The sequence below is a fragment of the Rhipicephalus microplus genome, chromosome X, assembly GCF_043290135.1.
Source record: "Rhipicephalus microplus isolate Deutch F79 chromosome X, USDA_Rmic, whole genome shotgun sequence".
NCBI lineage: Eukaryota > Metazoa > Arthropoda > Arachnida > Ixodida > Ixodidae > Rhipicephalus > Rhipicephalus microplus.
The window spans coordinates 338,074,884-338,101,305 of record NC_134710.1 but is presented as its reverse complement, the minus strand read 5'-3'; the positions used below and the strand labels follow the sequence as shown (position 1 = coordinate 338,101,305).

The 26,422-nt window shown below is 46.4% G+C and overlaps 1 protein-coding gene across 4 annotated transcripts in view; it reads right to left on the bottom strand.

Annotated features, from left to right (window-relative positions):
- Positions 1–26,422, bottom strand: part of LOC119161219 (stomatin) — a 173,755-nt gene that overhangs the window by 12,330 nt on the left and 135,003 nt on the right. For 3 of the 4 annotated variants that reach the window (XM_075879723.1, XM_037413584.2, XM_037413587.2), the window contains 3 exons: positions 20,032–20,087; positions 16,994–17,072; positions 13,903–14,083 (listed from right to left, as the gene is read on the bottom strand). In XM_075879723.1, the coding sequence (XP_075735838.1) occupies positions 13,903–14,083; positions 16,994–17,072; positions 20,032–20,087 (316 nt within the window). Of the gene's footprint in view, positions 1–913; positions 4,276–13,902; positions 14,084–16,993; positions 17,073–20,031; positions 20,088–26,422 lie in introns of those variants that run through there. The other variant, XM_075879724.1, reaches the window with a different exon arrangement.

Genomic DNA, 26,422 nt, shown 5'->3' with positions numbered 1-26,422 from the left:
ATATATATATATATATATATATATATATATATATATATATATATATATATATACATCTCATTCATCCTGCCGTAAAACAACTCTCAAGCTATACTCTGTTGGGACGCACTCGATCACATCGGTGACCAACGGATGAAACACTATCGCCTACTGCGTGTATATGAACCAATAAACGACTCACCGAGCTGACAGATGTTCAGACCGGCAAGCCTGATTTGCCCATCGCCACACGGAATCATCTCGCGATTGACGCCTTTCACGTCAGCTTGCATAGCTATCGCCACGCAAAATAGACAAGAGGGTATACGGACGCACGTCCTGATCATGTGCAACTGACTGTCATTCAACTATGGTCGTCACCCAATCTCCTGAGGTCATATTTATGTGATTAACGACGCAAGTGTGCGCTGGAACACGCACAGTTTTCTAAACAGCCCAAATAACTGTCCCCTCATTTACAAGAGGGTCATTTTGTCTGGTTTGAAAGTGAATGGCATAGCGTGCACTCGCAAGTTTTTCTCATATCACTGGCTGGCAAGGGTTGATGAGCTGACGGTCGCTAGTTGGCCCGAGCTAACAAGAGAACAAGAAAATAAAGTTGAGGAGTCATTATACCCGTGAAAGTTCTCGCGAGGTCGAAAGAGAGAAAAGACGAAATGGACATCGCCAGACATTTTTTTTGGCACTGGCAGAGAGCGAATGAAAAATAAAAGGTAATCGAAAACATTTGGACAACTTTACGTCATCGTGACCTCTAGGTATGTATCTGCAGTTCATTGATTGATTGATATGTAGGGTTTAACGTCCCAAAACCACGATATAAATATGAGAGACTCCGTAGCGGAGGGCTCCGAAAATTTCGACCTCCTGGGGTTTTTTAACGTGCACCCAAATCTGAGCACACGGGCCTACATTTCCGCCTCCGACGGAAATGCAGCCGCCGCAGCCGGGATTCGATCCCGCGAACTGCGGGTCAGCAGCCGAGTACCTTAGCTACTAGAGCACTGCGGCGGGGCATGTATCTGCAGTTACACGAGCGCAAAATTCAGCAGGTATAGCGAGTAACTCGGACCGATTTTCTGATTAAAGCGATCATTTGCAACCGTCTTGATCACGCGATCTCTGCGAGTAGCTAGTGTGAATGAGCCCTTCAGCACACAATTTCAGGCGGTCACCTATATTAGTAGTAAACAATACACAAAATAGGCCACTCTTTGCCACAACAAAATAAAATAAAATAAACACTAATGCGGCAACTACGCACAAAATTCAACAGCTGGACATACATAGGACGCTTATGTACGAACGTGTACTATATGGCACAGCTTGAATCTAAAAACAGGTCTAGTCTGCCGTGTGCTGAACAGAAAAGGGTTAAAGCTGTTGGCTCAGTATGTGCCGTTTGTCGCGCATTGCAAACCGGATAGCTGCGATAATAAAAGTAAAGTGTTTCCTTGTATCACTCCTTTTTGGGACAACCTGACGGAAACACGTTTACAACAGCTGCGAGCAAACTCGCTGAAGAATCGCAGCTTCAGCTAGAGCCTCAACATTCTCGCAAATAGTGTCCTTCTTGTAAATAGCTCCTCATTCAGCGGCATGGTTCGCTTATTTCAACATCTGTTTCGCCGCCCGTTTATGTACCTTTGTTTTGCGGCTTGCAAACGAACTTCGTGTAAGCGTTGGAAGATATTTATTGATGTTGAATGCTTGCCAAATGACAGCCCCACCTCTACCCAAGTCTAAGGCTATCCGCAGTGCTACCAACAGCGAACAAAGGCAAACTGCTGAGTAGCCACAAGAACAGGAAATTTTCACAGTGATTTAAATGCACTTTGCGTGCGTGGTTGCGGATGCGGCACATGTGCGGTATCCAACGCATAAACAATAACGCTGTCTAAGTCGTTCTCCTCCCTTACATTACTTGACGATGAACCAACACTTAAATTTGTTGTGATATTGCTGGTAGCTGCAATAGAAAGCATTCAACGAAACACCTACGTGGTAATTCAACAACAAAAAAAAAAGGGGGGGGGGGAGACCTGGCCACCCAATCTACTTCCAAAAAGTACTAATTTGAAACATTATTCTGTGCAGTGAGTGCAGAAAGGCAATCAGGCTGCGTTTCTCAAGAACGGCCGCATTTTAAGAACAGGCAACTGCAAAAACTGCTCTTTTTCATGAAACGAGGTGTCATCTATGAGCAAGCCATTCCCACGGGCGCGCACAAACGCACACACACACAGACACACACACAGACACGCACGCATGTGCGTGCAACAAACTAATCTAACACTCGAGAACGTGCGTCCATTGCTCACGCCCTTGTTTTCGGGTCTTTCACGTATAGTTTCACGGACAACGCGCTTCTCCTGCCCAGGCAGTCTTCCATCGCTTGGCACTCGCAAGTAAATTTTACTCGGGAGGATATTTTACTATGAGGCGTTTTACTTACATGACTATCCAGTAGCAAAACAGTTAAGCTTAAAGGGCCCCTCACCAGGTCTCATCGCAAATGTTGGTTATACTGGAAGTTGTAAGGCACCATGTATACGGATTATTTAACCGAAGTATTTCTGTTAGAGATCGGTTCACCATTGCAGGAGTTAAAGAAAATCAAACTGCCCAGTCACCGCGCCATGCGAGCCGCTTCACTGCCAGCCCTGAAACTCTGAACCCCGCCGCAAAAGACAACTCCCTCCCTCGCGTAATTACCAAAACCAAAAAGACCGCACAGCGTTCACTCGAGAAGCCCAGCCTCTTTTCGTCTTATGGTTTCTGTTTTGCCTCGCGGAGTATTTACGGGGGGAAGGAAGAACGCGCTCCGCGTTTCACGATTACCAGAAGAAGTGACGCTGCGTGGTCGGCGTTTCAAGACGTGCATGCGTGGGCTGTTCGCGCTCGAAGCACGACCCCGAGAAGGTCACGTCACCGCGCTGCCCTCGGATCGGGCGACTTTCCTCCTGGACACAGGGACGCTCCTTGCACGCACTATGAGATAACGAAATTCCTTTATTTAGAGAGAAGGCTCTTCCCACCACCTCATACCAAGTTAAACAGCCTGCAGGCGGTCACGCTCAGAATTCCGCAAAGAAAGTATTAGCCTAATTCTGCGTTCCTTAATGGTATCTATCCGGAAATATACACAACTAGTTCTTGCGCGGCTTGTGGCGAGGTCGCTACTTTGCCGCACGTGCTCTGGGAGTGCGGGTCGCTGGGCCCGACGTTCAACAAAGAATAGTGGGACACGCTACGGCGAATTCCCATCTTCGAAGACCGAATCTTGGCCGTCCAGCGTGCCCGTGATCGAGCCGGCAGGCTAGACCTGTCGGTTCCGTCGTGGTATTAGCCAGGTGCGGTTTCTGTCGCATTTTGCCGGACCAAATAAAAGTTATTTCACTCACTCACAGATCACGTGGCTTTGTTTTGATTTTTTTTCTCAGATTTTCGGCCGTTCTCGCGCCACTCAGCCGTTTAAACTTCGCGGACACGACCACCACTGGGTGACATATGTGTAGTGCTGTTGATTCGCAATGCTCAAGCCTGGTGAGGAGCCCCTTAAAATGATGTACCAACAAGCCCAACGTGAAGCTTTTATAAACTCCGAGCAGCTTCGAGCCCTTCAGAGACGACCGATGACACTGCTGAAGCCCATACATGTGATTTGTACTTTGCGCTGCGGCTGCTATAGTGCGCTTACGCAATACGAAACCTTTGCAACATTTGTGTCATAAGAAGAGAACCGAACTTGTCTGAGCCAAGCGTTTCTTCAGGCGCCCACGCAATACACAAGTCAACGGTAATCAATGGTTACCCTTGACGAACTTTTAGAAATGCTTCTGCGCGCAGAAGCAAAACCTGAAGGTAAATAGGCGCTATCTAAACGCGTAATTTAACGTATGGAATGGAGCTTATGCGCTCATCCGGACTCCAATTCTCGTGCATTCATCAGGACTCCGGTTAAAGCCAGCTTGCGCGTGGCGTCATGCTCCTCGTAATTCTCAGGTACTGTCTCTATTCGTGTCGCTCATACGAAATGATTGCCTCGTGCCAATGGCGGCCTCTCAGAGGCCAGTAAAGAGCGTAAGCTATGGACGACTTAACACCCCCCCAAGTGGGTGTTAACTCTCTCGTACACATAAGAACAGCAGCTACGCTGCCAATCCAAGCCGGCCGCGCGAGAGGCGGCGGCCAAGGCACGTGCAGGCAGGCGGGTAGGCACAGGCGGGTGGCGGTGCATCAAAGCCGTGCTCTCAGGTGCTCAGGATGGGCGCTCTGTGCAGACAGGGTGAGACAGAAGAGCGCAATGAAAGAGAAACTTTAGGGCTCTCTATCTATCTACTGCTCGGTTAAGTGGTTTCTGTGTCGCATGCTCTCGACACAACAAAGCCCCATCATCGGCCTTACACACGAAGGCAAAATCTCCGTTACAATATATATATATATATATATATATATATATATATATATATATAGCTCTAGTACATTCGACCGAAAGCCGCGATTCCTGCAGTAACACTAACGACGCAATTAATCGCTACCACGAGCGACTCCTGACATAAAAAGGCACCTTTTCCGCTCGTGACGTGTGGCACCACCACTTCAAGATATATTGCACCTTAACTTGTTCTTTATGCACGCCAGCATTGTGTTGTTTTTTTTTCAACACTGGCAGCTCTGTGGCTTCCTCTCTATGGAACAAGCTTACCGAAAACAGCTGGTGCTTTCTTTATAGCTGATGCACGTTTTCGTGCTCTGTCTTGTCATAAGGGCATATTAAGCTAGGCGTTAGAATATATACCAAACACCGTGTTTATCCGCCACGCGCGCATTATAAGGCTTAGACGATCGTGACCAGAAGTCATGCAAAAAGCGTTTTCAATGAAGCCGTTAATCGGTTTACGGCAGCCTATAAAAAACGTCAGTTCTTTAGTGTCATGTATGACTGCTATTCATATATCTCACTGAATCGTGATTTCTGCGCTTTTCTATTAAACTTGTTGCTCTCGTGTAGCCCCTCTCTTGAATGGGGCAACTGACCGCTTCTATAGAGTTCCGCTCTAGTTATGTGCTATCAATTAGAATGCATTTTGTAGTCTGTATTTTTATGTGCACCACTGCTGAGCATTTCATCGCACCTGTCTCTTTCGCTTTCTGGTAATTTGGATTATCTGAAATGAAGTTTTACTGTATCGAGGTTGCAGGAACCTTCAGACCTCACTCGAAGTGCATGTGTGAAAAACCTAGCTTCCTCGGGACGAAGACATTCCTGCAGAAAAGCGAAGCCTTCGCAGTTTGTTGGAAGGAGCCCGATTAGAGAACGAACATTTAACGAATGCCGTGAAAGTGCTACACAGAAACGAGTTTCCCGTAATTACTTGTTCACCTGCACAGATACATACAAAACACGAACATTCAAAACAATACTCTGCATTATTTTTGTTTAATTATTTCATGTAACATGTCATGAAATTCTGCTAATAAAACCTTTGCGCATGAAACCACAAAAGTGGCACGATTGTGGGCAAGTTGAAAAAAAAAAGCACTTTTTTTTGCGCCCCTAACTTCTACTGAACAACCAGGCAATCATCGCAGCGCGAAGCGACGAGTTAGTTCGTTTATGCGAGCAGCTTTCTGATGCGTGGAATTCGCCACATTAATAGAATTTTGAGCGAGGTAATTAGCTCAATTTTGTGGCTTAAAATACAATTATAAGATAACATTTCTCATCACTGCGTAGGACAGCGCACGCACTGAACCAAATTAGTAAATGCGAAGCATTTCTTTGCGTACTGCAAGTACTTTTGACATCTGTTTGCGTATCTATCTATATAGCTGTCTATCTACCTACATATCTATCTAGCCGCTTAAGTCTGGATGCTCTCGTGATCACCCCCTTAACTTGGCGCGAACCAAAATTAGTATGGAAGGGTAAGACAGTTTGACGAACATGATGCACTGGTCAAGACATGAATAAGGTCACAATCCCGTCGCCTGCATTGTCAAACATTTCCCGCCAGATAGTGGCACATGCCCGCAAGTATGTGTCACTATTATGCGGGTATCGGCCCCATGTGATTGACACTTAGTAACTACCCAGGAACGGCGAGAACACACATGGGTAATTTTAACGCACGAGCGTTAAGAAAAACCTGGCACCGGCAGCGTTGACCTGGTGAATGCAAAGAATAATGTGATGGTCGCAGCAGAGATCGAACCCCAGCATTCTGCGTGGCAGTCAAGCATTCTACCACAGAGCCACGCCAGGTCTCGGAACTAGTTTTCAAATATACCCTAATGTTCAGTTGTGGTTGAAATGATGGCTATCCAATTTTATAAACATTACATATGTACTCCTTTGATACAGCCGTCACGTCAATTGGGTTAACGTCAATCGCAGTTAGGTGCCATGTGCTGAAGTAGATTTATGTAGCAGTGTCCAGGGCCACCATACTTACCAGGACCAGCCCTTCATAAGAGTTCATCACTCCTGGTGTTCCTAATACTCAGGTTCCCGTTGGCAACATTGCGCAAGTGCAAACAGCTGGCTATATAACAGCGTTTCAGATAAAAAGCACCGAGCAATAAAAAATTGAAAAAGAGTGTTACGCGTCTCCAGCTAGCGCAATATTGTTCTTAGCTGTATGTAGCACGTCAGAATATTTGTTTGATTCACCAAGCACCGTAATTAACACAGATTGCTTAATGAACGTTTTTAAATACTGACTCTAGAAAAAAAATTCAATACAAAACTTGTAGCTCTTATCGAGAATTAACGAAATTTTCGAGTTACGGTAAGATAATAATGCTGGTTAATTTTTCCAAGGTTTGTTTAAAGTGCGCAAATTTCAATAAATACCACGTGATTGCCGCCTAACGCGCGGCGCTTTGAGTGCCCTCAAATGTAAGTTGAACGAATTAGCGAAGGCTTCTCACACACAAAGGTCGCTTGAACAGGCTACCGGTGACAACAATGAACATTAAGTGATGGTTAGATGGTACAATTATAAAAAAAAGGGGGGAGGGGGTGACGACGAAAGAAACAAAAACAATAAACTTCGACGAAAACGCAGCTGCCACGTGCATTGCGATACGAGACCGTTGGCAGCATTTGGCGCAGCGCAGACGTTTTTTTTTTCTTTTCGGGCCAACGATAAACATGATGGTGGTGGAGAGGATAATATTTTGATAAAGGATGTCAAAAGCACGACGGAAATACGTGGTGCGCAGTTCTTTTGGACAAGCTTCGACAAGGAAAAGTCTTGGTTTGGAACGATGCGTTTCACTAATGAAGAACGTGCGATTATGGTTCTCGCCCTCGGCTGAGCGAACAGAAACAGGAGAGAGGCGGCAAGATGATTTCGCAGATGGCACCCACAAATTCGGGTAAATAGTTTGACATTGTTGCGAAATTAAGAAACGCTCAAGGAGACAGGCACGTTCAAAAAGCAGCGTCAGCGCACAAGAGGTGTGTCTGAGTCTCTTAAAACCTACATTCTTGCTTGCATGGCAGCCCATCCCCAGGCAAGCATGCTCGACGTGAGTGCTGAGACCGGCGTTTCCAGCTGTAGTGTTTGGCGTGTTCTCAAAAGCGGAGGACTTCACCCATACCATGTTCACCTGCATCAACAGCTGGAAGACAGGGATTTGCAAAGACGTCTTGACTTCTGCAACCGGATACTCATACAAGAACAAGATAATTCCGGCTTCGTGAAGAACATAATCTGGTTCGATGAAGCTCGCTTCTCGCGCAATGCCCTAGTGAATGTTTACAATGGTCATTACTGGAGCGCTAAAAATCCTCACTGGCTGTTAGTCAAAACACCAGGTGAAGTGGTCTTTGAGTGTTTTGTGCGGCATTTACGATGGCAAAATCATTTGCCCGGACTTTTTTGATGGAACAATCGCCGCAGAATGCTACATCAGCGAAATACTAAATGGCCCACTGAGTGACTTCACCAGCAACCTCCCTATAGCACAGCTAAAGAATATCTGGTTCCAGCAAGACGGAGCTTCTCCGCACAGCTGTGCGCGGACTCAAACGTGGTTTGATCGAGAATTTCCAGAGAAACGGATCGGCCGTCTTGGACCTGTAGAGTGGCCCGCAAGATCCCCAGATTTGACTCCGCTAGATGTCTTTTTATGAGGACACATTAAAGACCATGTATACACCGAAGCGACGACAACGCTCGAAAGATTGAAGTCCAAAATAGCAGATGTGTGCATGCTACAAAACGCGACAGAAAATGTGCTGACTCGATGTAAATTGTGTACAGGGGCTGATGGAGGGCTGTTGGAGCACGCTATGTAACTGTCCATGACGTCTTAATAAAATCACTTCGGACTTTGCAATTACGCTGGTCCTATTCCAACACCGAGCTTTCCTACTATTGAAGAGTTAGCTATAAAAGCACAGAACACTTTTTATTCCTTATGTTTATTTATGCACACTACGCTCTAACAGACGGGTACTAAAAATAAATTTCTAAATAAAGACGAACTACGAGCAATAAACTTTTGATCCCACAGCCAATTATGCCGTATTTCTCGCAAGTATTCAGTAGAGAAATCGCAAGTAATCGATGCAGATATGACAAAAAAAAAAACTTCTGGAATAATTACCGAAGTTTTTATATATTTCCTCTGTCACAATGTCCTCCTCTCTCTCACCATCACGTTTATCGTTAGCCCAAAAAGAAGAAAAAAAAAACGCCTGCGCTGAGTCAAATGCTGCCTCCGGTCTTGTATCGCATTGCACGTGGCGGTCGCTTTTTCTTCGTAGTTTATTGTCTTCGTTTCTTTCGTTCGCCCATGTCACCCCCCCCCCCCCCCTCCATTTTTTAATGGTACCTTCCAACTATCGCTTAATGTCCATCGTAGTCACCGATAACCTGTTTAAGCGACCTTCGTTCGAGAGAAGCCTTCGCTAATTCGTTCCACTTACATTTGAGGACACTCAAAGTGCCGCGCGTTAGGCGGCAATCACGAGGTAGTTTTTTAAAATTTCCCGCGCTCTAAACAAACCATGAAAAAAAATAGCATAAATTGACAATTTTGTTATTTCTGGATAAGAGCTACAAGTCTTGTATTGATTTTTTTCCTCTAGAATCAGTATTTAAACAGTTCATTAAACACTTTTTGTTAATTACCCTGATTGGCGGACAAAAGAATATTCTGACGTGCTACATACAGCTAAGAACAACACTGCGCTAGCTGGATACGCGTAGCACACATTTTTAATTTTTTTGTTTTTGGTGCGTTTTATATGCAACACCCTGTATAAACATCTGCAACTCTTGAACACATGTTCGAGCGTGCAACATTCGTACACATATTTAACGTCATTTCATAAACGTGTCACTTATTAAAAAAATTACAACACGGTCACCTTCACTACGCGTGCTTTGCATAACGTCGATTCCCAAGGTACGTGGGATCTGCCAGATTTTTAGTCTTTAAACAGCCGCCAGGACGCAAAAACGCACGCAGTGATAGCATAAATGGCCAACGCTTCTTAATTATTAGGGGAGACAAACTGCATCATTTTGATACAAATAAGGAAGCGAACAAAGGTCAACTCTTGAAAGCTGAGTAAATCGTGGCGCTCACATCCGATTCTGAATGGCTCATTATTGTTGGCCCAAGTGTGTGCTCACGGCTAAGCACAACGAACACCTTATGTAAGACTAAAATTTCACTGTCGTCCCTCACACGTCACACTTTTCCACTCATTAAATGCATCCACTGTTCACTTCTGGGTGCACTCCTGATCACAACTGTGGTCATAACGAGCATAAGTGTTTGGAAACTTGTCCTTGACCATATAGATGACTGAAGTTCGCATCTAAATTCCGCTTACATTTTCAAGTATCAACAGCGAGCGTTCAGAGTCGGTATAAGTATATACGATAAAACGCCGTTTTAACAAAATCGCGTCTAGAGCAATTTATGCATTATGTCGTACAGTGGTCAACTCTCATGTCTATAACGATGCAGCGTTGCGCTCAGAACAGCACGAGCGACATCCGCAGCTTGAAGCGGGCCACATCTGAGCATGCGCGGTGCCAGAGATGTGCCTACCCTTGTAGTTTCCGTTCTTGTTTACCGCCGCGGCTACGATGACGGCTTCGGTTATCGAAACGTTGTCAACTATATGTAGTACCAAAAAAAAAGTGGAATCGCACGGATCAATTCCTATTATACTGTATATTTATTCTCAGTTCTGGTATCATATGATGCCAAGAATGGTTCTCTGCGGATTATTTTGTTGCTTGTTTTTTTTTCGTTAAATTGTTTGTAAACTTATTAAATTAAATTGTAAACCAACTGCAAAAACGGTTGTTGCATCCACGGCAATAAAAGGGAATAAAAAAAATTCGCCCCGTATCTGCATGTTCCACAGCAAATGTCGTCGAAAGACGACAGTCTTGCGTCTCGAGAGAGTGAACAAAACGTTTATTTGATGTTCTGAGCAGGAAAATTGGTTAATTGTATTCTGGAGGTGCTGAGTTAGTGTCTCGATTCGTGCAGCGAAGGCAAACGAGTGCATCGAGACACGTTAGACACGAGCGCTATCTGGCAGTTGTCTTCGAAAACAAAGGAAGGGGCTTGCGCGCCTTTCTCGGAGGCGATAAGGTGTAGACCGCAAAGCGATGGGCGGGTGCCACCCCCGTGTTGTCTTTTGATTGATATGTGGGGTTTAATGCCCCAAAACCACCATATGATTATGAGAGACGCCGTAGTGCAGGGCTCCGGAAATTTCGACCACCTGGGGTTCTTTAACGTGCACCCAAATCTGACCACACGGACATACAACATTTCCGCCTCCATCCGTGTTGTCTTTTCAAAGCGTTGGAAACACTTGGCTTTTCGAGCATCGGGTTGCATTTTCGGCGCAGCGTGATAAACGTTACGGTCCTTAGAATCACGTGTGTGGGCCTTGTCTAGTATAAAGACACACATACAGAATATTGCCATGTTGTTATAATGCGTCATATATGCGCAATAATTGCTTTTTAACTGACAATCGCACAAGTATGAACGCTGAAACTTGAGCAATATTGGTCGGCGCTGCGGATGGGGTTGGCCGTTTGAGCTACCGTTTGGGGTATTGTTATGGCGGACAGACAAGTGTAGAGACAGACAGACCAAAATTTTTGCGCCGAAGTACCCCAAGAAAGGCTGTCGTCTTTGAAAATGCAAGGGAGGCCCATCATTGGCACTGCGCATGTTCAGACGTGCCGCATAGACGACAGCAGATGTCGCTGTTTCAGTTCCGATAACGACGCTTCGTCACTCTAGACATGAGTGTTGACCATAACAACAGGATATTCGTGATTGTTGTCAATCTGAGAAAACTTTTTTTAACCAAGTCGATTTGTTTGGACGTAATCGCAAGCTGGTCATGCAAACACGCTCACTATACTGTTTATCTTGTACACAAGCTATCGATTGCTTCAGCGAGCGAGATAAAAACAAATTGGGGGACCCTTAACCCTTAAGAGTTGAATGCGATAGTGAAATCCGGCCTCTAGTGCACCCTTCAACCACTAAGTACATATTTATTCATACGTTTTGTTACGTACACACGCACGCACACAGTAGATTGGACCGGCGCGCGCTATTGTCGTCGAATGGGCCCGTTTTCGTCGTAACACCTGTCGAACAAAATGCGTTAAAGGGGCCCTGAAACACTGTTTAGAGTAACCATGGAATGAATTTACTAGAAGAGCTTATTGCCTCACGAATTCAACGCCGAAAAAATGATAAGAATGCGTCCAGTGCGAGTGCAGTTACAAAGGTTTGTCGCATGCTGCAATTGCATTATCTCTTCTCTCGTCCCGACGAAAGCGCTGGAAGCTAAGCAGAGAAGGGCGGCAGCGCGGAGAAACTACCACGCCTCGTGACCTTGATCACTTTTTTTTCTTCGAATGCGCGGCTTCTTCAGTGTGATCGCGCGCGCACGCGTGGACGAGTAGCGGCGTCCCGCGGCTTTCTCGGTAACTTGATTTTTCGGTCACAGACACACAGACGATTTTTCGCTCACAACCAAAGAAGCCGACGCTAGCGGCAGGTTTTCTGCGACACGAGCTCTTTAACGCTATCGCGTTAAAAAGTGTCGGCTAGCCGGATGTTCGGCACTTGAAACTGTCGGCGATCGGACCGCACGAGGCTGACGGAGATGAAGTGCGCTGATTGCCTGCGGCAGCGACCGCAAGCACAAACGTGACCTTGAGGGGTGCGGCCACGCGCGAACTTCTGCCTTGTGGTTTCGGTTTCCTGCGCTATGACAACTCGAACTTCCCGTTCTGTATCTCGACGCGCAATGTTTTTTTTTTTTACTCGAAAGCTGATATGGCTTTTTCAAACAGCTCGCTTCAATTTTCAGATTATCATGGGCCCACTAAACTTTCTGTCTTGAAACTTAACAACCAGGTACTGACAATAAGTGATTAACAGCCACGAAAAAGCCGTTACCACGTGAGCGCCACCACGGACGGCATGTCTACAATAGCACCGCCTTTTAACCTAATAACTACTATGTTCTAAAGGGGTCCTGCAACACTTATCCAAATAATCATTGAATGGCTTACATAGAGTTTATTGGCGCGCGAACCAATTGCCGGAAAAGTCCTTTAAATCCGTCATTACGAGCGGAGCTAGAGAGAGATTTGTCGCGCGCTGTAAGCGCTTTCTCTGTTCTCTCGTTCTAATAAACACTCTGGAAGCTACGGAGTGAGGTATGGCACGCGGAAAAGAACTACGTCACGCACATGTCATTAGTTTGAGCACTTTCTTTTTTCTTCAAACGAGCGGCTTTCTTTCAGTGTGATCGTGAGCGAGCGTGCGGGCATGTAGTGCCATCCTGCGGAGGCCACGGTGACTATGCAGCTCACGATGCTCAAATCAGCCTACGGCCGCGGACTTTGGGTTTATGGCGTAGTCGTTCGAATTTATGGCATCATCTTTCGAGAGAATAGCGAATGGTTTCTAGTTGACTGAGAATTGATTGAATTTCTAGGCCACGTGCTGAGTTATAATTGCTTGGCTCACGCGATCTCTGAATCCCCGACTACCAATCGGCAGCGTTTTGTTGCAGGGCTCTTTGCACAATGAAGGTCGAAGGGCAAACAACTGGTGTAGAAGCAGCTACTTTATGCGGATATCGCTTCCTGCTCCGTAATGGCAGCAACAGTTCACGCATGACCTCTGTGGTTTCGCGGTAACAAAAGAATCCATAGCAATAAAAGGAATACATCTAGACATGAAGGTTAACGCTGCAATCTGCATTATCCTTTGCGTCATGAAAAAAAAAACTTGACACCCTGCGGAGGTAATCTTGTCACCAAACAATAACAACCATGCGCCATGCGTACCCTTCCTTTCTTTGACCATGCACGCATTTTACTTCCGTGCACAATACGAATTGCATGCACGTCATCAGTCTGACGTATATAATACAAATGCAAGCAACACAGACAACGAACAATTATTGTTTGGAGAAAAGATTTCCCACCAAAAGGCGTCCTTTTATTTTATATTGCAACGCTAGATACTCTCGATTAATCACATTGATGCTTCAAGACAGGCATTTTCCGAAGAATATGTTATTCAACTCCTCAATTTGCTAGTTTCTCGCCTTACGGTTAAGCTATACCTTGCAACATGTCCATTGCGTAATCACGTCGACCGAACTCGCGCAACTGAGGCTTCCGAAAACTATGTCACTACCGTTAAATTAATCACAGAAATGTAATGGCAGTTACGTAGCAGCGATATAACATTTAAAGGATAAGAACTTAACCACAGTCGGCAGTCGGAGTTACGTGAATGTGAGTTCCGAAATTTTCACGCCGCCACACGCCGAATGCATGCAGTGCATGGTATGAGCGCTTGGCTTACCGAGTAGCCCCTTGAGAAGCTCCATCGGCAGCGGGAAGACGATGGTGGAGTTCTTCTCGGCCGCGATGGAAGTGAGCGTCTGCAGGTAACGCAGCTGCAGCGCTGGTCCGGACTCCGAGATGACGTCGGCCGCCTCCTTGAGGGAGCGCGCCGCGCGCTGTTCGCCCTCCGCCGCGATCACCTGCAAAGGAAAGTAAGCAACATTCCAGAGTGAATCTAGAAAATGACAGGAACTTAGTTTTGTGTGCGCAGCAACTGTGTCGGATGATGGCCCCTCAACCGAGACACACACGGAGAAAGGGGGCAGTACAGGAGATCAGGGAGGTTGTTACGACCTATATTTGACGGTTTCTTTAATGAACGCCTGCTATCACGTTACATTCACCAGCGGCTTTATCGAGGATTATATTAGTGCAAAGAGTCTGCTGGGGAGTTGCCATATATTGCGGAGCCTACTTGAGGTTGCTTCCTGAGCTCATATTTTATATATGTCACGCGGACACGACAACGTATAGTTGTAATGAAAGCTACGTCGCAAAAAAAAACAAAAAAAAAACAAACAAACAGGGCTTGAATTAGGGTGCACCAGCTACCTTTAGCCAGTTATAAAAATATGCCGACAAACGCAATGACGACAATGCATGTTGCTGACTGTTGCCCGGAGCGAGTCAGACTTTTAGTTGCGTTCTGATTAATTACCTAATTAGGTCACATTTATTGACGAACTTTTTAAGCAACGGAAATGAGCTGAACATTCCAATGAGAAAGTTCTTCATCGGTTTGCAAAGCGTCTGATTAGACACTTTTGCGCTTTATATCTGTTAATTTTCAGTCTTTTCCTACTAACTTCAAATGCTCGCGAAATGCAAAAAAAAAATACCACATGACAAGTCCGCTGACGCGCCAGTGCGCAGGATGATTCTATAGTGCTCCATGACATTCTGCGTACGAACGACCATAGCTATTCCCGATCGTGCTGTCTCGACAGGGCCGCGACGATGGCAGTGGCTTTGCGATGAACGCGTTTTGCTATCGGCCACAAAAGTGATAACCACTGTGACTGCTTATTGCTGTCATGCACTGATGCGAGGGGAGCGTATCGTTCGCACGCGGAATGTTAGGGAGAGGGAGCACCAGAATCACGGCGAGAATAGGCGCACCAGTTGGTTTGTCACGTGGTATTCTTTTTTACTTCGCGAACATTTGTACTTAGCAGAAAAACACATATAATTAACGTATATAAAGTTCAAAACTGACAAATCAGACGTTTTGCCAACCAATCTACAACTTCTTCACTGAAATTTCTGACGCATCTTCGTTCCTTTAGAAGTGAGTTAATAAAGGGGTCTAATTAAACACTGGATCAAAACACAAAAAATAGTCCGATTCACTCCACGCCACGGTCAGCAACATGCTTTTGGCCGCGTCGTAATTGAGCGTGTTTGCCCCGCCGCGGTGGTCTAGTGGCTAAGGTACTCGGCTGCTGACCCGCAGGGCGCGGGTTCAAATCCCGGCTGCGGCGGCTGCATTTCCGATGGAGGCGGAAATGTTGTAGGCCCGTGTGCTCAGATTTGGGTGCACGTTAAAGAACCCCAGGTGGTCAAAATTTCCGGAGCCCTCCACTACGGCGTCTCTCATAATCATATCGTGGTTTTGGGACGTTAAACCCCACAAATCAATCAATTGAGCGTGTCGGCATATTTTTAAACTCTGGCTAAAGATAGCTGGCGCCCTGTATACGTATACGTCTATTTGAGGTGATCGCTACACCCATTAATCTAACCAGGAGGCTGCAGTTGGTAGAGCAAGGGCGAATTCAACATCACGCTGCCAAATGCTTGTTATTTCGTCATCACTTTTTTTTACTTTTGTAATTGTCGCTTTCTGGATTTCTGACATATTGCATAACTTGCCTAGCAAGAGACCTAAACTGCCAACCACAGAAATACATTCGAACTAAGTACTTACATTTTCAGTATATATATACTTATGTTTCTTGCTAACTAAAAGCATAAGCTTTGGCGTGGGCACAAGTTCGAGTTTTTTGTGGATCGGCGCAGCGAAGTGCGTTTTGCGGGGACTCAACCAAAGTTAAGGTAACTGTGCTTCGGGGCTTTCGAATTAATTGTCAGTGCGTTGCTTTACAATTGCATGGGTGCGCAAAAATCGTAGAAATAACGTAAGTGATGTCAGAAACGTACTGGAAATTTTCAAACTTGTTGATGCACGGACGACACGGTGCGAAATTTTCATACTGCCATCTGTATAAATCGAGAGCAGTTGACCGTTCGCTATCGTCGGGCCAAATGCACTGAGCCGTGGCTCGGTGCGGAGACGGCGAGGATGCTGAACGAAGTCTGCGAAAATGTTGCACTTGGTTTCAATAACGGTAACGCCTTGTTCGTGTGCGATCGTTTGGCTTTGAATCACGTTGAGCGAGCGTGAAAAGACAAAAAAGGACAAAGTAACAAAAAAAAACTCACACGCAGGAGAGCCCGCACTCTAAAAAAGAGCGAGTAAAAAGGGCGTCTTTTTGTCCCACAACAATAATCGTCATCTATATTGCGTTCCATCCTTGCGCCATCGCCCCACACCCAGTGCATTCCGGTCACGATCGACATGCCCATTATCAGGGTTACATTGCATTCTCGATAGGAAAGTGGCCAGCGCCGAGTTTTCAAGAAAGGAAGCATACGCAAGCCTGATGACGATTATTGTTGTGGGACATAAAGACACCCTTTTACTCGATATTTTTTTAAAGTGCGTGCGTGCTTGTCTCCTCTTTTCTTTGTCTTTCGCGCTTCAAGATGTTCAACATGTACCGGAATTGCGTCATGTACTGGAAACAAGGGGCGCGCCGCGGCCGTTACGCCACAGTTACACCCTTTTCGTCTCGGCTCTATTTGGTTTCCGAGTCTGCAAAGGCGCACGAAAATGCTGTTTCGTTTAGTTTCATGGCCAATTTTGCAGCAACTCGAGCAGTGAGCGCCGGGGAACGCGTCGCGTTTGTGCGGGTAAGTGTACGCACATGCGTGTCTTCAACTCGAATTGTTTGACACGGCTCCTTAAAAGTCCGAACCGCTGTGCTTACCTTAGCGCGGGCCTCTCTGGATGCTTCAGCTTCCGCTGCCATGGCCCTCTGCATCTGTACAGGCAGCCGCACGTCTTTTCTGTGGTGTAATGAAAAAAAAATAAGCAAGGTTTTCATTGCGCCCTTTCATTCATAATTATTGATGCATCGTCTATGTAATTATTTTATTGGCTGTTACAAGTGCGCGACAGACCTCTTTTTTTATAATTTTACAGCTAGCTTTCTTGTCATGCAGTTTCCCTTTCTAATGGCGGCTAGCCACTTTCTGCAAACAGCGTATTCAAGTGTAGTTTGCTTGCGCTTTGACTTGAGAAATGTAGGCTCGGCTCTCTTGACATAAACGTGCAAAATACGCAAGCCCCGAACATGACACATGTACCTTGTCGCCACTTGAAGCACGACATGTGCCGCCATTAGTTGGGCAAACATGCGGTGCAGTTAAGCGCTTTGTGGATCACGAAAATGGCCTATTATACTGGTGGTATTTAGTTTGCGTGTTGATAGCCAGTATGCAGCCAGTTTGGTTTCAAAGATTGACCACGGGTGTGCAGATATAATATCCGTCGCAGACCTTCCAAAGCTATCGGGATTACTACCTGACAAGGCATACAAAAAAGCCGCATGGTAACGCCGTGATCACTGGCACTAAATTAATCTAACGGTGAATTCGAGGTTCCTATACCAGTACGGACGCGAAAGGCAGACACATGACGTCGAGTATAATGTTGTCGCATCTCTTCATTTCGACATCTGATCTTGAGTTCTCTGTCCCGAAAACTCATTGCGTCAGTCATAACTTGCGCACGTGAGGGCAATACATAGTTCTCTCGAAATAGAAACGCAGCTGTGAAACCTCATTAAGGCTAGCTTCGTCACATAAAGAGGACGTTTAAGGGGAAGCCCACTTCGGTGATTAGTATTTGTTTTGAGGATGATGTTCTGTTTATGGAAGTATTGTGCGACAAAAAGCGTTAACTGGGTAATGAAAAACGCTTGTGTTAGTAAACGCACTAAAATAACTAAGCACGTTAACCCGTGTCGAATCCTGATTGCCCATATCACAATTTGCGCGTGACCGACTACACTATCAGGGGCTCTTATGAACGGAGAGGGTATAAAGCTTGGCGATGCAATATGCCTTGCGCGCGTCCCACGATCATAAACTGTAGGAAAGCTGCGATTTGGGCCAGTTGCTCATGTTCCCCTTTGCTATACTACAGCGCATAAAAACCAGGAAAGGTAGTAGGAACGACATACAAAACTGATTGATAGGTAGGGTTCCACGTCCCAAAACCACCACATTATTGAGAGACACCGCGTGTGCTTCTGAGTGTGCTGTGTTTATCTCTTCCCTCTCCTCTCTTTCATCTCCCCCGTCCATGCGCAGGGTAGCCAACCGGCTGCCTATGGGCTAGTTAACCTCCCTGCTGTTCTTTTCCTCCTATTTTCCTTTTTTCCGTAGTGGAGGGCTCCGGAAATTTTGACCACCTGGGCTTTTTTAACGTGCACCGAAATCTGAGCACACGGGCCTACAGCATTTCTACCTCCATCGGAAATGCAACCGCCGCAGCCGGGATTCCATCCCGCGAGCTGTGAGTCAGCAGCCGAGTACCTTAGCAACTAGACCGCCGCGGTGGGGCGACACGCAAAATTTGCAACATGATGAACGTTTACGTTGATGTTTCCGTTAACATGTTAATCACTGGTGACATGGCAACACTGGAGGTTGCACACGCAAAAGCACGAACGTGTTTATTCCATTCAGTTTGGCATAATGTTACTATGATGAACTCGTAGCGCAGATTTCGCACGCACATTAAGGCTGAATTTTGCTTTACGCTATAATCAAATTGCACTTGTTCTGATCGGGCGCATATTTTATTTCGTTATTGTCAAAAAAAAAAGAGCAAGTTCAAGCAGCACGAGCATCATGCTGCAGTGAAGATTATCTGTTGTAAGATATATACACAGTGAGGCTTTTTTGTTATCCCACCTGCAGCGGCGCATTCTTCTATATCATTGTTGTAATGCTATATTACCGACAACGCGATTTAGCACGCACCCGCTTCATCAACGGCGTTTGTGACTGCACACCACAAGTAGTAGGGTGAATTAAATAGAAACAAATAAGGCAACACAGTTACGTCTCTCTAACTGGCGTCAAAAAGTAGATCAGAAGGAAGTATTTTACGCCGAGGTGTCATCGTGTCGCTAGTTGTGCGACATAGAACAGAATGGGTCCACGCATTGGTTATCGATTTTCACGCCGATTACGTCGCAATGGGCAACTTTAGTCTTTGTCACAAACTGGCCTGTGCCGCAGAACGCGAAAAAACCAACGAGTTTGTAGACCATGTATCTGTTGGAAAACCAGTGGGCTGGCCTTCGACGTTTGATAGCAGCAAACCACGCATCTAGCTATATATGACAGAGTTATGACTCTTCGTAAAAACTTTTGAATAAGGCTCAGTTTATCTGCTTACGCGCGCTTACGCATGGTTGAACAGAAGCCTTGCCGTGGTGGTCTATAGTGGCTAAGGTACTCGGCTGCTGACCCACAGGTCGCGGGATCGAATACCGGCTGCGGCGGCTGCATTTCCGATGGAGGCGGAAATAGGCCCGTGTGCTCAGATTTGAGTGCACGTTAAAGAACCCCAGGTGGTCAAAATTTCCGGAGCCCTTCACTACGGCGTCTCTCATAATCATATGCTGGTTTCGGGGCGTTAAACCCCACATATCAATCAATTAATCGTTGAACCAAATACATCTTTTTTAGGCCACTTTATTAGGCTCAAAAGGAATTTCGGTTTCAATTTTATGGTGCCACGCCAAACTTCCTGCTGAGTCGATACAAGACGAAAGTTCTGGGTAATACGGAGCTTTGAAGTGATGAGAGATCGATGAACAGGGAACTGGAGCCAATTAACGTTTTGGACAAGTGCCCTTCTTGAAACATTGGCGTCAGCGACATTCCCCGTTCGGCGGTTTCTCATCACTTCTGAATCGACGGCCTTCCCGTCGTTTGTGCGAGTACTCACATTTCGACTCGCTCGACTTTCACTCCCCAGGCGTCGGTGGCTTCATCCAGGTTTGCCTGCGCAGGTCATGAGCATCATGCCGGTGAAGGAAGACGGGTATGGAAACTCTAAAGATGCGAAACATGTCGCGATATTGCATTTTACACAGATGGTCGAGCCATGCAGTCGTTCACCAGCGGTGGCTGTTGGGACACTTGAAGGAACGTGAGCTAATCCATGTTGGTATGATATCTTAACTGCTATATAGGAGAGGAGAAACGACACTCTGTAAGATGTGTCTAGTGTCCGCATCGTGCCTCGTTGCCTTGTGCTCTCTCTCTCTGTGCACTGCGGTAGTTGAGATGTTGTAACACACACGCGCGCAGACATGCACACCAACGCATAGACGCGCGCGCACCCGAACAGCAGTAAATGATGCCTAAGGGTTAGCATCGCAGGATGCCATGCCGGCAAACATCGCATTGACCCATACTGTCATTGACAACGACAGCATCGCGGCGCAATCTAATGGAGTCCAGATATAGCAACCGCGGTAACAGAAACAGCAGTCTGATTTCCTCTGTGCAAGCGCCAGTGTACAAGTTCGCCAGGAAGACCCTGCCTGCACAGGCTGACTGGAGCAGCGAATTTAGCGGAACCACCGCCAATTGCCCGGTCGCAGCTTCCTGTCAAATTTGAACCCGTCGTGACTGAATAGGAGCCTCACTGTTTGTTTTGAGGCGTCCCACTCCCCTAACTCTTAAAGGCCGGCTCGAGAAATAGGCAAACAAAGCGATTGACCGAGAGAGTGAAAGAAATCGCAGCAGGAGGAAGCAAGAGAAAAGGTCGCGCGAAAGTAAATATATGCGCCGACCAAACAAACGAAGCGAGAAAGGTGTGATCGCTCGCACACTGGTCAATAAACAAACTGCGCAAATCGCGAGCAAGAATAACAAAGCCTCGCCGGCGCCTCGTATTTTCACGCTCTCCCCAGAGTTGTGCGCACCACCAGCGGCATCTGTTCCAGTCCGTTTCATCCCGAGGGCTTGAGGTGTAGGTGTGTGTATGTGTATGCACACGGCATACCGATACTTTTCGCCAGGCTTGGGGCGGCCGCATTCAGTGTGCAGCATCCCGAAACGCCGGCTGCACGCGAGTTCAAGATCTGTTTAAGTGGTGCGATGAGGCAAACATCGAAACGCCTCCCTTGACGTCACTGTAATGACGCAGACGTGACGTCAGTAACGGCCCATTCGTGTCTCGAACTAGAATTGGCCTTCGAAAATGTTGCCCACAAAAACAAGAGAGAGAGAGAAGAAGAAGAAAAATATCAAAAAGGTAAGGAGGTTAACTATACTAAGTCCAGTTTGCTACCCTACACGTGGGAGAGCAGAATGAGGGAGAGAAAGAGAGAGAAGGAGGAGATACACATTACACATAACACGCACACCGCACACACAGTTCAGGTTTAACAGGCGGTCGCACAGTGACGTTGCCCTCAAGAATTGTAGAAGGGCTCGTGTGGCATTCTGGGCTGAAGTACGTGAAGGCCACGCTCCGAAGATCTTCTCCAGAGTAAATGGTCGATCATCCAGTCTCCTTAAGGCACACTGGAGAGTCCGGCGATCTGCTTCAAAGTCTGGGCAATGGCACAGGACATGGTCGAGAGTTTCTACCCAGCGGCAGTTATCACGGGGAGTCAATCATATACCAATGCGATGACTCAATGAATTGGTGAAGGCAACGCCAACCCACAACCGATACGGCATTGTAGCGTCCTGTCGCGAAGTCTTTGATGGCAGCTGTAATTGAAGTAATGAAGCGAGGTTCTGTGGGCGTCGAGTGGAGTTTATTGGAAGATTCTAATGCATAACTGTGCTATAATGCGCGATGCGCCGAAGTTCTTTTGCGGCATCAACCCTTGACATGAGCTGTGTGGGTGCTTCGTCGTGGGCACAACGGGCAGCGTTGTCGGCGAGGTGGTTACCACCAATCTCACAGTGCACAGTGACTAGGCAGCCATTGAAAGATTATGTCATGTCCTTTGTTAGTGGCGCCATGGCAGATTTCATTGATTTTAGATACCATCTAATGGTAGTTCCTGCGTCGTAGAATTCGCATACGTTGAAGGGCCGCCTTGAAGTCGCAGAAGATAGCCCACTTAGCAGGGGATTCTCGCATAACAAATCTACTTGTGGCTAGAAGGGTGGCAAGCTCGGAGCCTGTAAACGTTGTGACGTGTGAAGTCTTAAACTTGACGGTGATTGACCGAGATGTAATTACAAAAGCGTCCGTCGAACTTCCTAACACAGAACCGTCCGTATAGATATGAGTCCCGCTTTCATATGATATATGCAAAAGGTCAAATGAGATCTGCTTGAGGACTGCAGATGACAGGCTAGCCGTTTTGGCTATTCCCAGGACATGAAGGTGTACAGGGGGTCTTTGCAGGCACCACTCCGGGCAAAGTGGTATGGTTTCAGGTGAGAATTTCCAGGAAACGGAATGCTGGTTAGCCGCCACTACTCTGGAGAACTCTGCCTTCGGTCTTTCCAGTGGCAGAATAGCAAGGTGGTGGTTAGGCAGTCGGGATACATGGCGAATGTGCGCCCGGAGTGTGTCGTCAGCTATATAGGTCGTAATCGGATGATCTTTGGCAATGGGAATAGTTGCGACCATGTTAGCGCACTTAGACAATGCCAAGCATGTGCGAAGAACTTGGTCTTGAATGCTTTGCAGGAGCCGGATGTTGGTCTTTCCGGCATTTGAATGCACAGGTGTGCTATACCAAAAATACCCCAAGAAATACCCTCTGTACAGTTCAAGCATGGCTGACACGGATGTTTCCCAAGTTTTACCAGCGAGAAATTTCATTAGATGGGCAATTGAGCCTCTTCTTCAATTGGGCGATGTGAGCACTCCACGAAAGATCTGTGTCAATAATGATGCTCAGGAATCGACGACGTCTCGTATACGAAATTCTGATATTCTCGATGGAAACAGGATACCAGAACATCGCCTTGCGAGTGAAGGGAACTAAGACACATTGCTCGACAGTTTCCCTCGAGCACGGAGATACTTCGACGTTGTTGTCGATGCTTTTTGGAGGCTTGCCCGTACCTTGGGTCACGTCACTGCTGAAGCAACAGATGCAGATGTCATCGGCGTACACAGAAAGGTTGACTGATCGAGGCAGAACTCGGGCAAGTCCAATAATTGTGAGGTTAAACAAAGTAGGGCTGAGAACCTCACCTAGAGGGACACCACGAGAGGTTTAATGGTCTATGGTGAGGCCTTCGGCAGTGTACATGAAAAAGAATTTTTTTCAATAAGTAGCTCCGAATTCATTTAAAAATTTCTCAACCAATTTCAATATTTCCGAAGGCATCGAGAATGACGTCGTGCATTACGTTGTCGTAGGCCCCTTTCACGTCGAGGAACATTGCCATGGATATGCGCTTGAGAGATTTCTGTTGTTGCACAGAGGTGACAAGGTCGATGACATTGTCTATAGAAGAACGGCCTCGTCAAAAACCAGCCATAGCCCCTGGATGTATATTGTAGCACTCTAGGTATCATTCGAGGTGTGTGAGGACCATTCTTTCTATTACTTTTCTCACGCAGCTAGACAGCGCAGTGGTTCGGTATGATGCGAGGTCAAGCGGCGATTTTCCAGGCTTGAGAATCGGTACCAAGCGGCTGGATTTCCACGTATCAGGGATGACGCCGTCAGTCCATGACTGGTTGTAGCATTCCAGTAGCAGGTCCCGGCCCCGTCCTCCAAGATAGCATAACGCAGCATACGTGATGCCATCCAGCCCAGGTGACAATGAAAGTCTGCAAGTAGCTAGGGCCGCGTCCAGTTCCTCGAGTGAGAAAAGCACATTTAGTCCAGGGACACGCTCTATAGGAGCATCGCCAAGAACCTCATCACTCACGGTGGTCACATCACCCGCAATCCTCACGCAGAAATGTTCGACAATGTCAACTTGCAGGCGGCCTTGTTGGAAAGCCAGTGAGCTGAATGGATGTCGTTGTGGTGGATTCGACCCAAGGCCACGTGCCATTCGCCATATAAGGGACATTGCTTTGGGAGGATCGAGTGATTCGCGAAATTTCCTCCACCCTTGGCCATCCAGCTTGTCTGTTCAATGTCGAATTTTCTTTTGTAAACGTCGAGCATCTCTGAGGTCATGAATTGAGCTAGTGCGCAAGTACCTCCTCTCAGCCCGCCTCCGAATCGTACGTAATCACTCCAGTTCCACATCACACTCTGTGCGCTTTCATGTGTGCGTAATGGTGCTCTTAACCGCTTCCTTTACATTTCCGATTACCTCCTCCAGGCCGCACGCGACACCTTCGCATGCCTCATCCACCTTCGTCTTGTACATTGACCAGTTAACTTTTCAGTAAACTGAAGAAGAGGAACTTGCGAAACCTGTGACCTTCAAATACGTTGGAATATGGTCACTGCCGTGAGTCTTAATATCGGTGAACCATCGCACTTTTTGAGTGTGTTGCCATGACACCAGCGCCAAATCCAAACAACGGCTGCATCTAAAACCACTTATATACGTTGGACTGCCGTCATTCATAATGTGAAGTTCTTAGCGTGAGGCGAAGTGGGCAAGTTTCCGTCCCCTGGAATCAATTTTAGTGCTACCCCAAAGGAAGCGATGAGCGGAGGAAGTGATATTTCTGGCGCTATTCAAATGATTGGAAACAGTAGGCGCAATGAAGACGTTCAGGGCGTCACTTGCAACAATGCTTATTCCAAGAAAAAGCGGGTACTATTTATGCAGAGTTGTACCGTTTCATTGCTGCGCATTCGCATTGAGATATCACCAACGTTCCTGAAATTAACATGCGCAAATCACACGCAACGATTACCGGCTAAATAATCTTTTTCTTTTTCCCTCAAAAATAATCTGCTTCACTTGCCTCGACTGCAATAATGGAGGGATGCACGAAAATCTGGTACACGCTTGCCATCACTGCAATGTATTGTCAGGTGAGCCTCTCTGCAATTTCTAACATTCTTCCAATGCTGTCTGAGCCTGTCGTTTATGCCCTGCTCAGTTTGGCCTCGGTACTTCTTGTCACAGGACAGGCTAATATCCCAGACTCTGTGTGTGTGTGTGTGTGTGTGTGTGTGTGTGTGTGTGTGTGTGTGCGTGTGTGCGTGTGTGTGTGTGTGTGTGTGTGTGTGTGTGTGTGTGTGTGTGTGTGTGTGTGTGTGTGTGTGTGTGTGTGTGTGTGTCCCTTTTCATCCATAATCTTTGCGCCTACTACTATATTTCGAATCATTAGTACCAACACACCCTGTTGTCCACTCACATACCATACAAACGCTTCCGTCGTCCGGCTTCGACGCATCGGATGCAGACACACAAGAAATTTCTAGAAGATCATGCATCATCATCATCATCACAGGAAACGATTCTAGTATACGACTTGACAATACTATTCATATACCGTTGAGCATGGTGAACAACGGGTGAATTACAGAACGAATCAGTCGCTGAATGACACTGCGTGTTTTTTGTTTTTTTATGGGCTGAATTTTGCTCTGCGCAGTTTTACAAACGGTGCTCTTACACTGACTCCCGCATCGGAATCTGCTCACTATCTTTCTTCATCCTCTTATTGCTTAGCAGATCATCCAAGGGATCACGTCTCTTTTAGGATGTCCGTTCTAGAAACGTGCAACAAAATGTTCTCAAAAGTTCCTACATTTCGAATTATATTTAACGCTCGAATTAATAAGTTAAACCAGAAAGGTCGTAAAATAGAGAAAGAGACTTTCCGGTCCTTCGAGACCTAAAACTGTAAGGTAGAGATACCCGAAAGCTACCGCGTAATTTTATCTGAAACTAATTCACGCCTGTACAAGTGAAAATACCGCGAGGACAGCCCGGACATGGAGCCTCCCATGTCCTGGGCGATGAAGGCAAGGTCGCGTTAAGCTGTGACGAGCGGCCGATATACAAGGACGGGGAGAACAGGTGCTGTTATTGTGTGAGCGGGACCAGTAAGAAAGTTGTGAAGAGACGATCAGAGCCGCCTTTTGCATAAACCACATAATAACGAAAGCAACCAGCGTGTTCCTGTGGGGGCGCTTACAGGGACAGCAAACCACCACCACACCTGGCAAAATTTGATTCTTGAAAACGCTACCGATTGCCGAGTCCGTGGTTGCGTGCAGCCTCATAAAAAAAAGGGTCGTGGATAGGGCAGTTAGACATTTTAACACGTTAGCGTAACAGATAACCCCCTAAGAAAAACCCACGTGTCAAACTTAGAAAAAAAAAATCACTGCGTTCTTTCCTCGTTTATCTGAAGAAGCTTCATTAAATCGGGTTTATAGTCGTTATATAGCTAATTAATTCGAGTTGATTAAAAAACATAAACC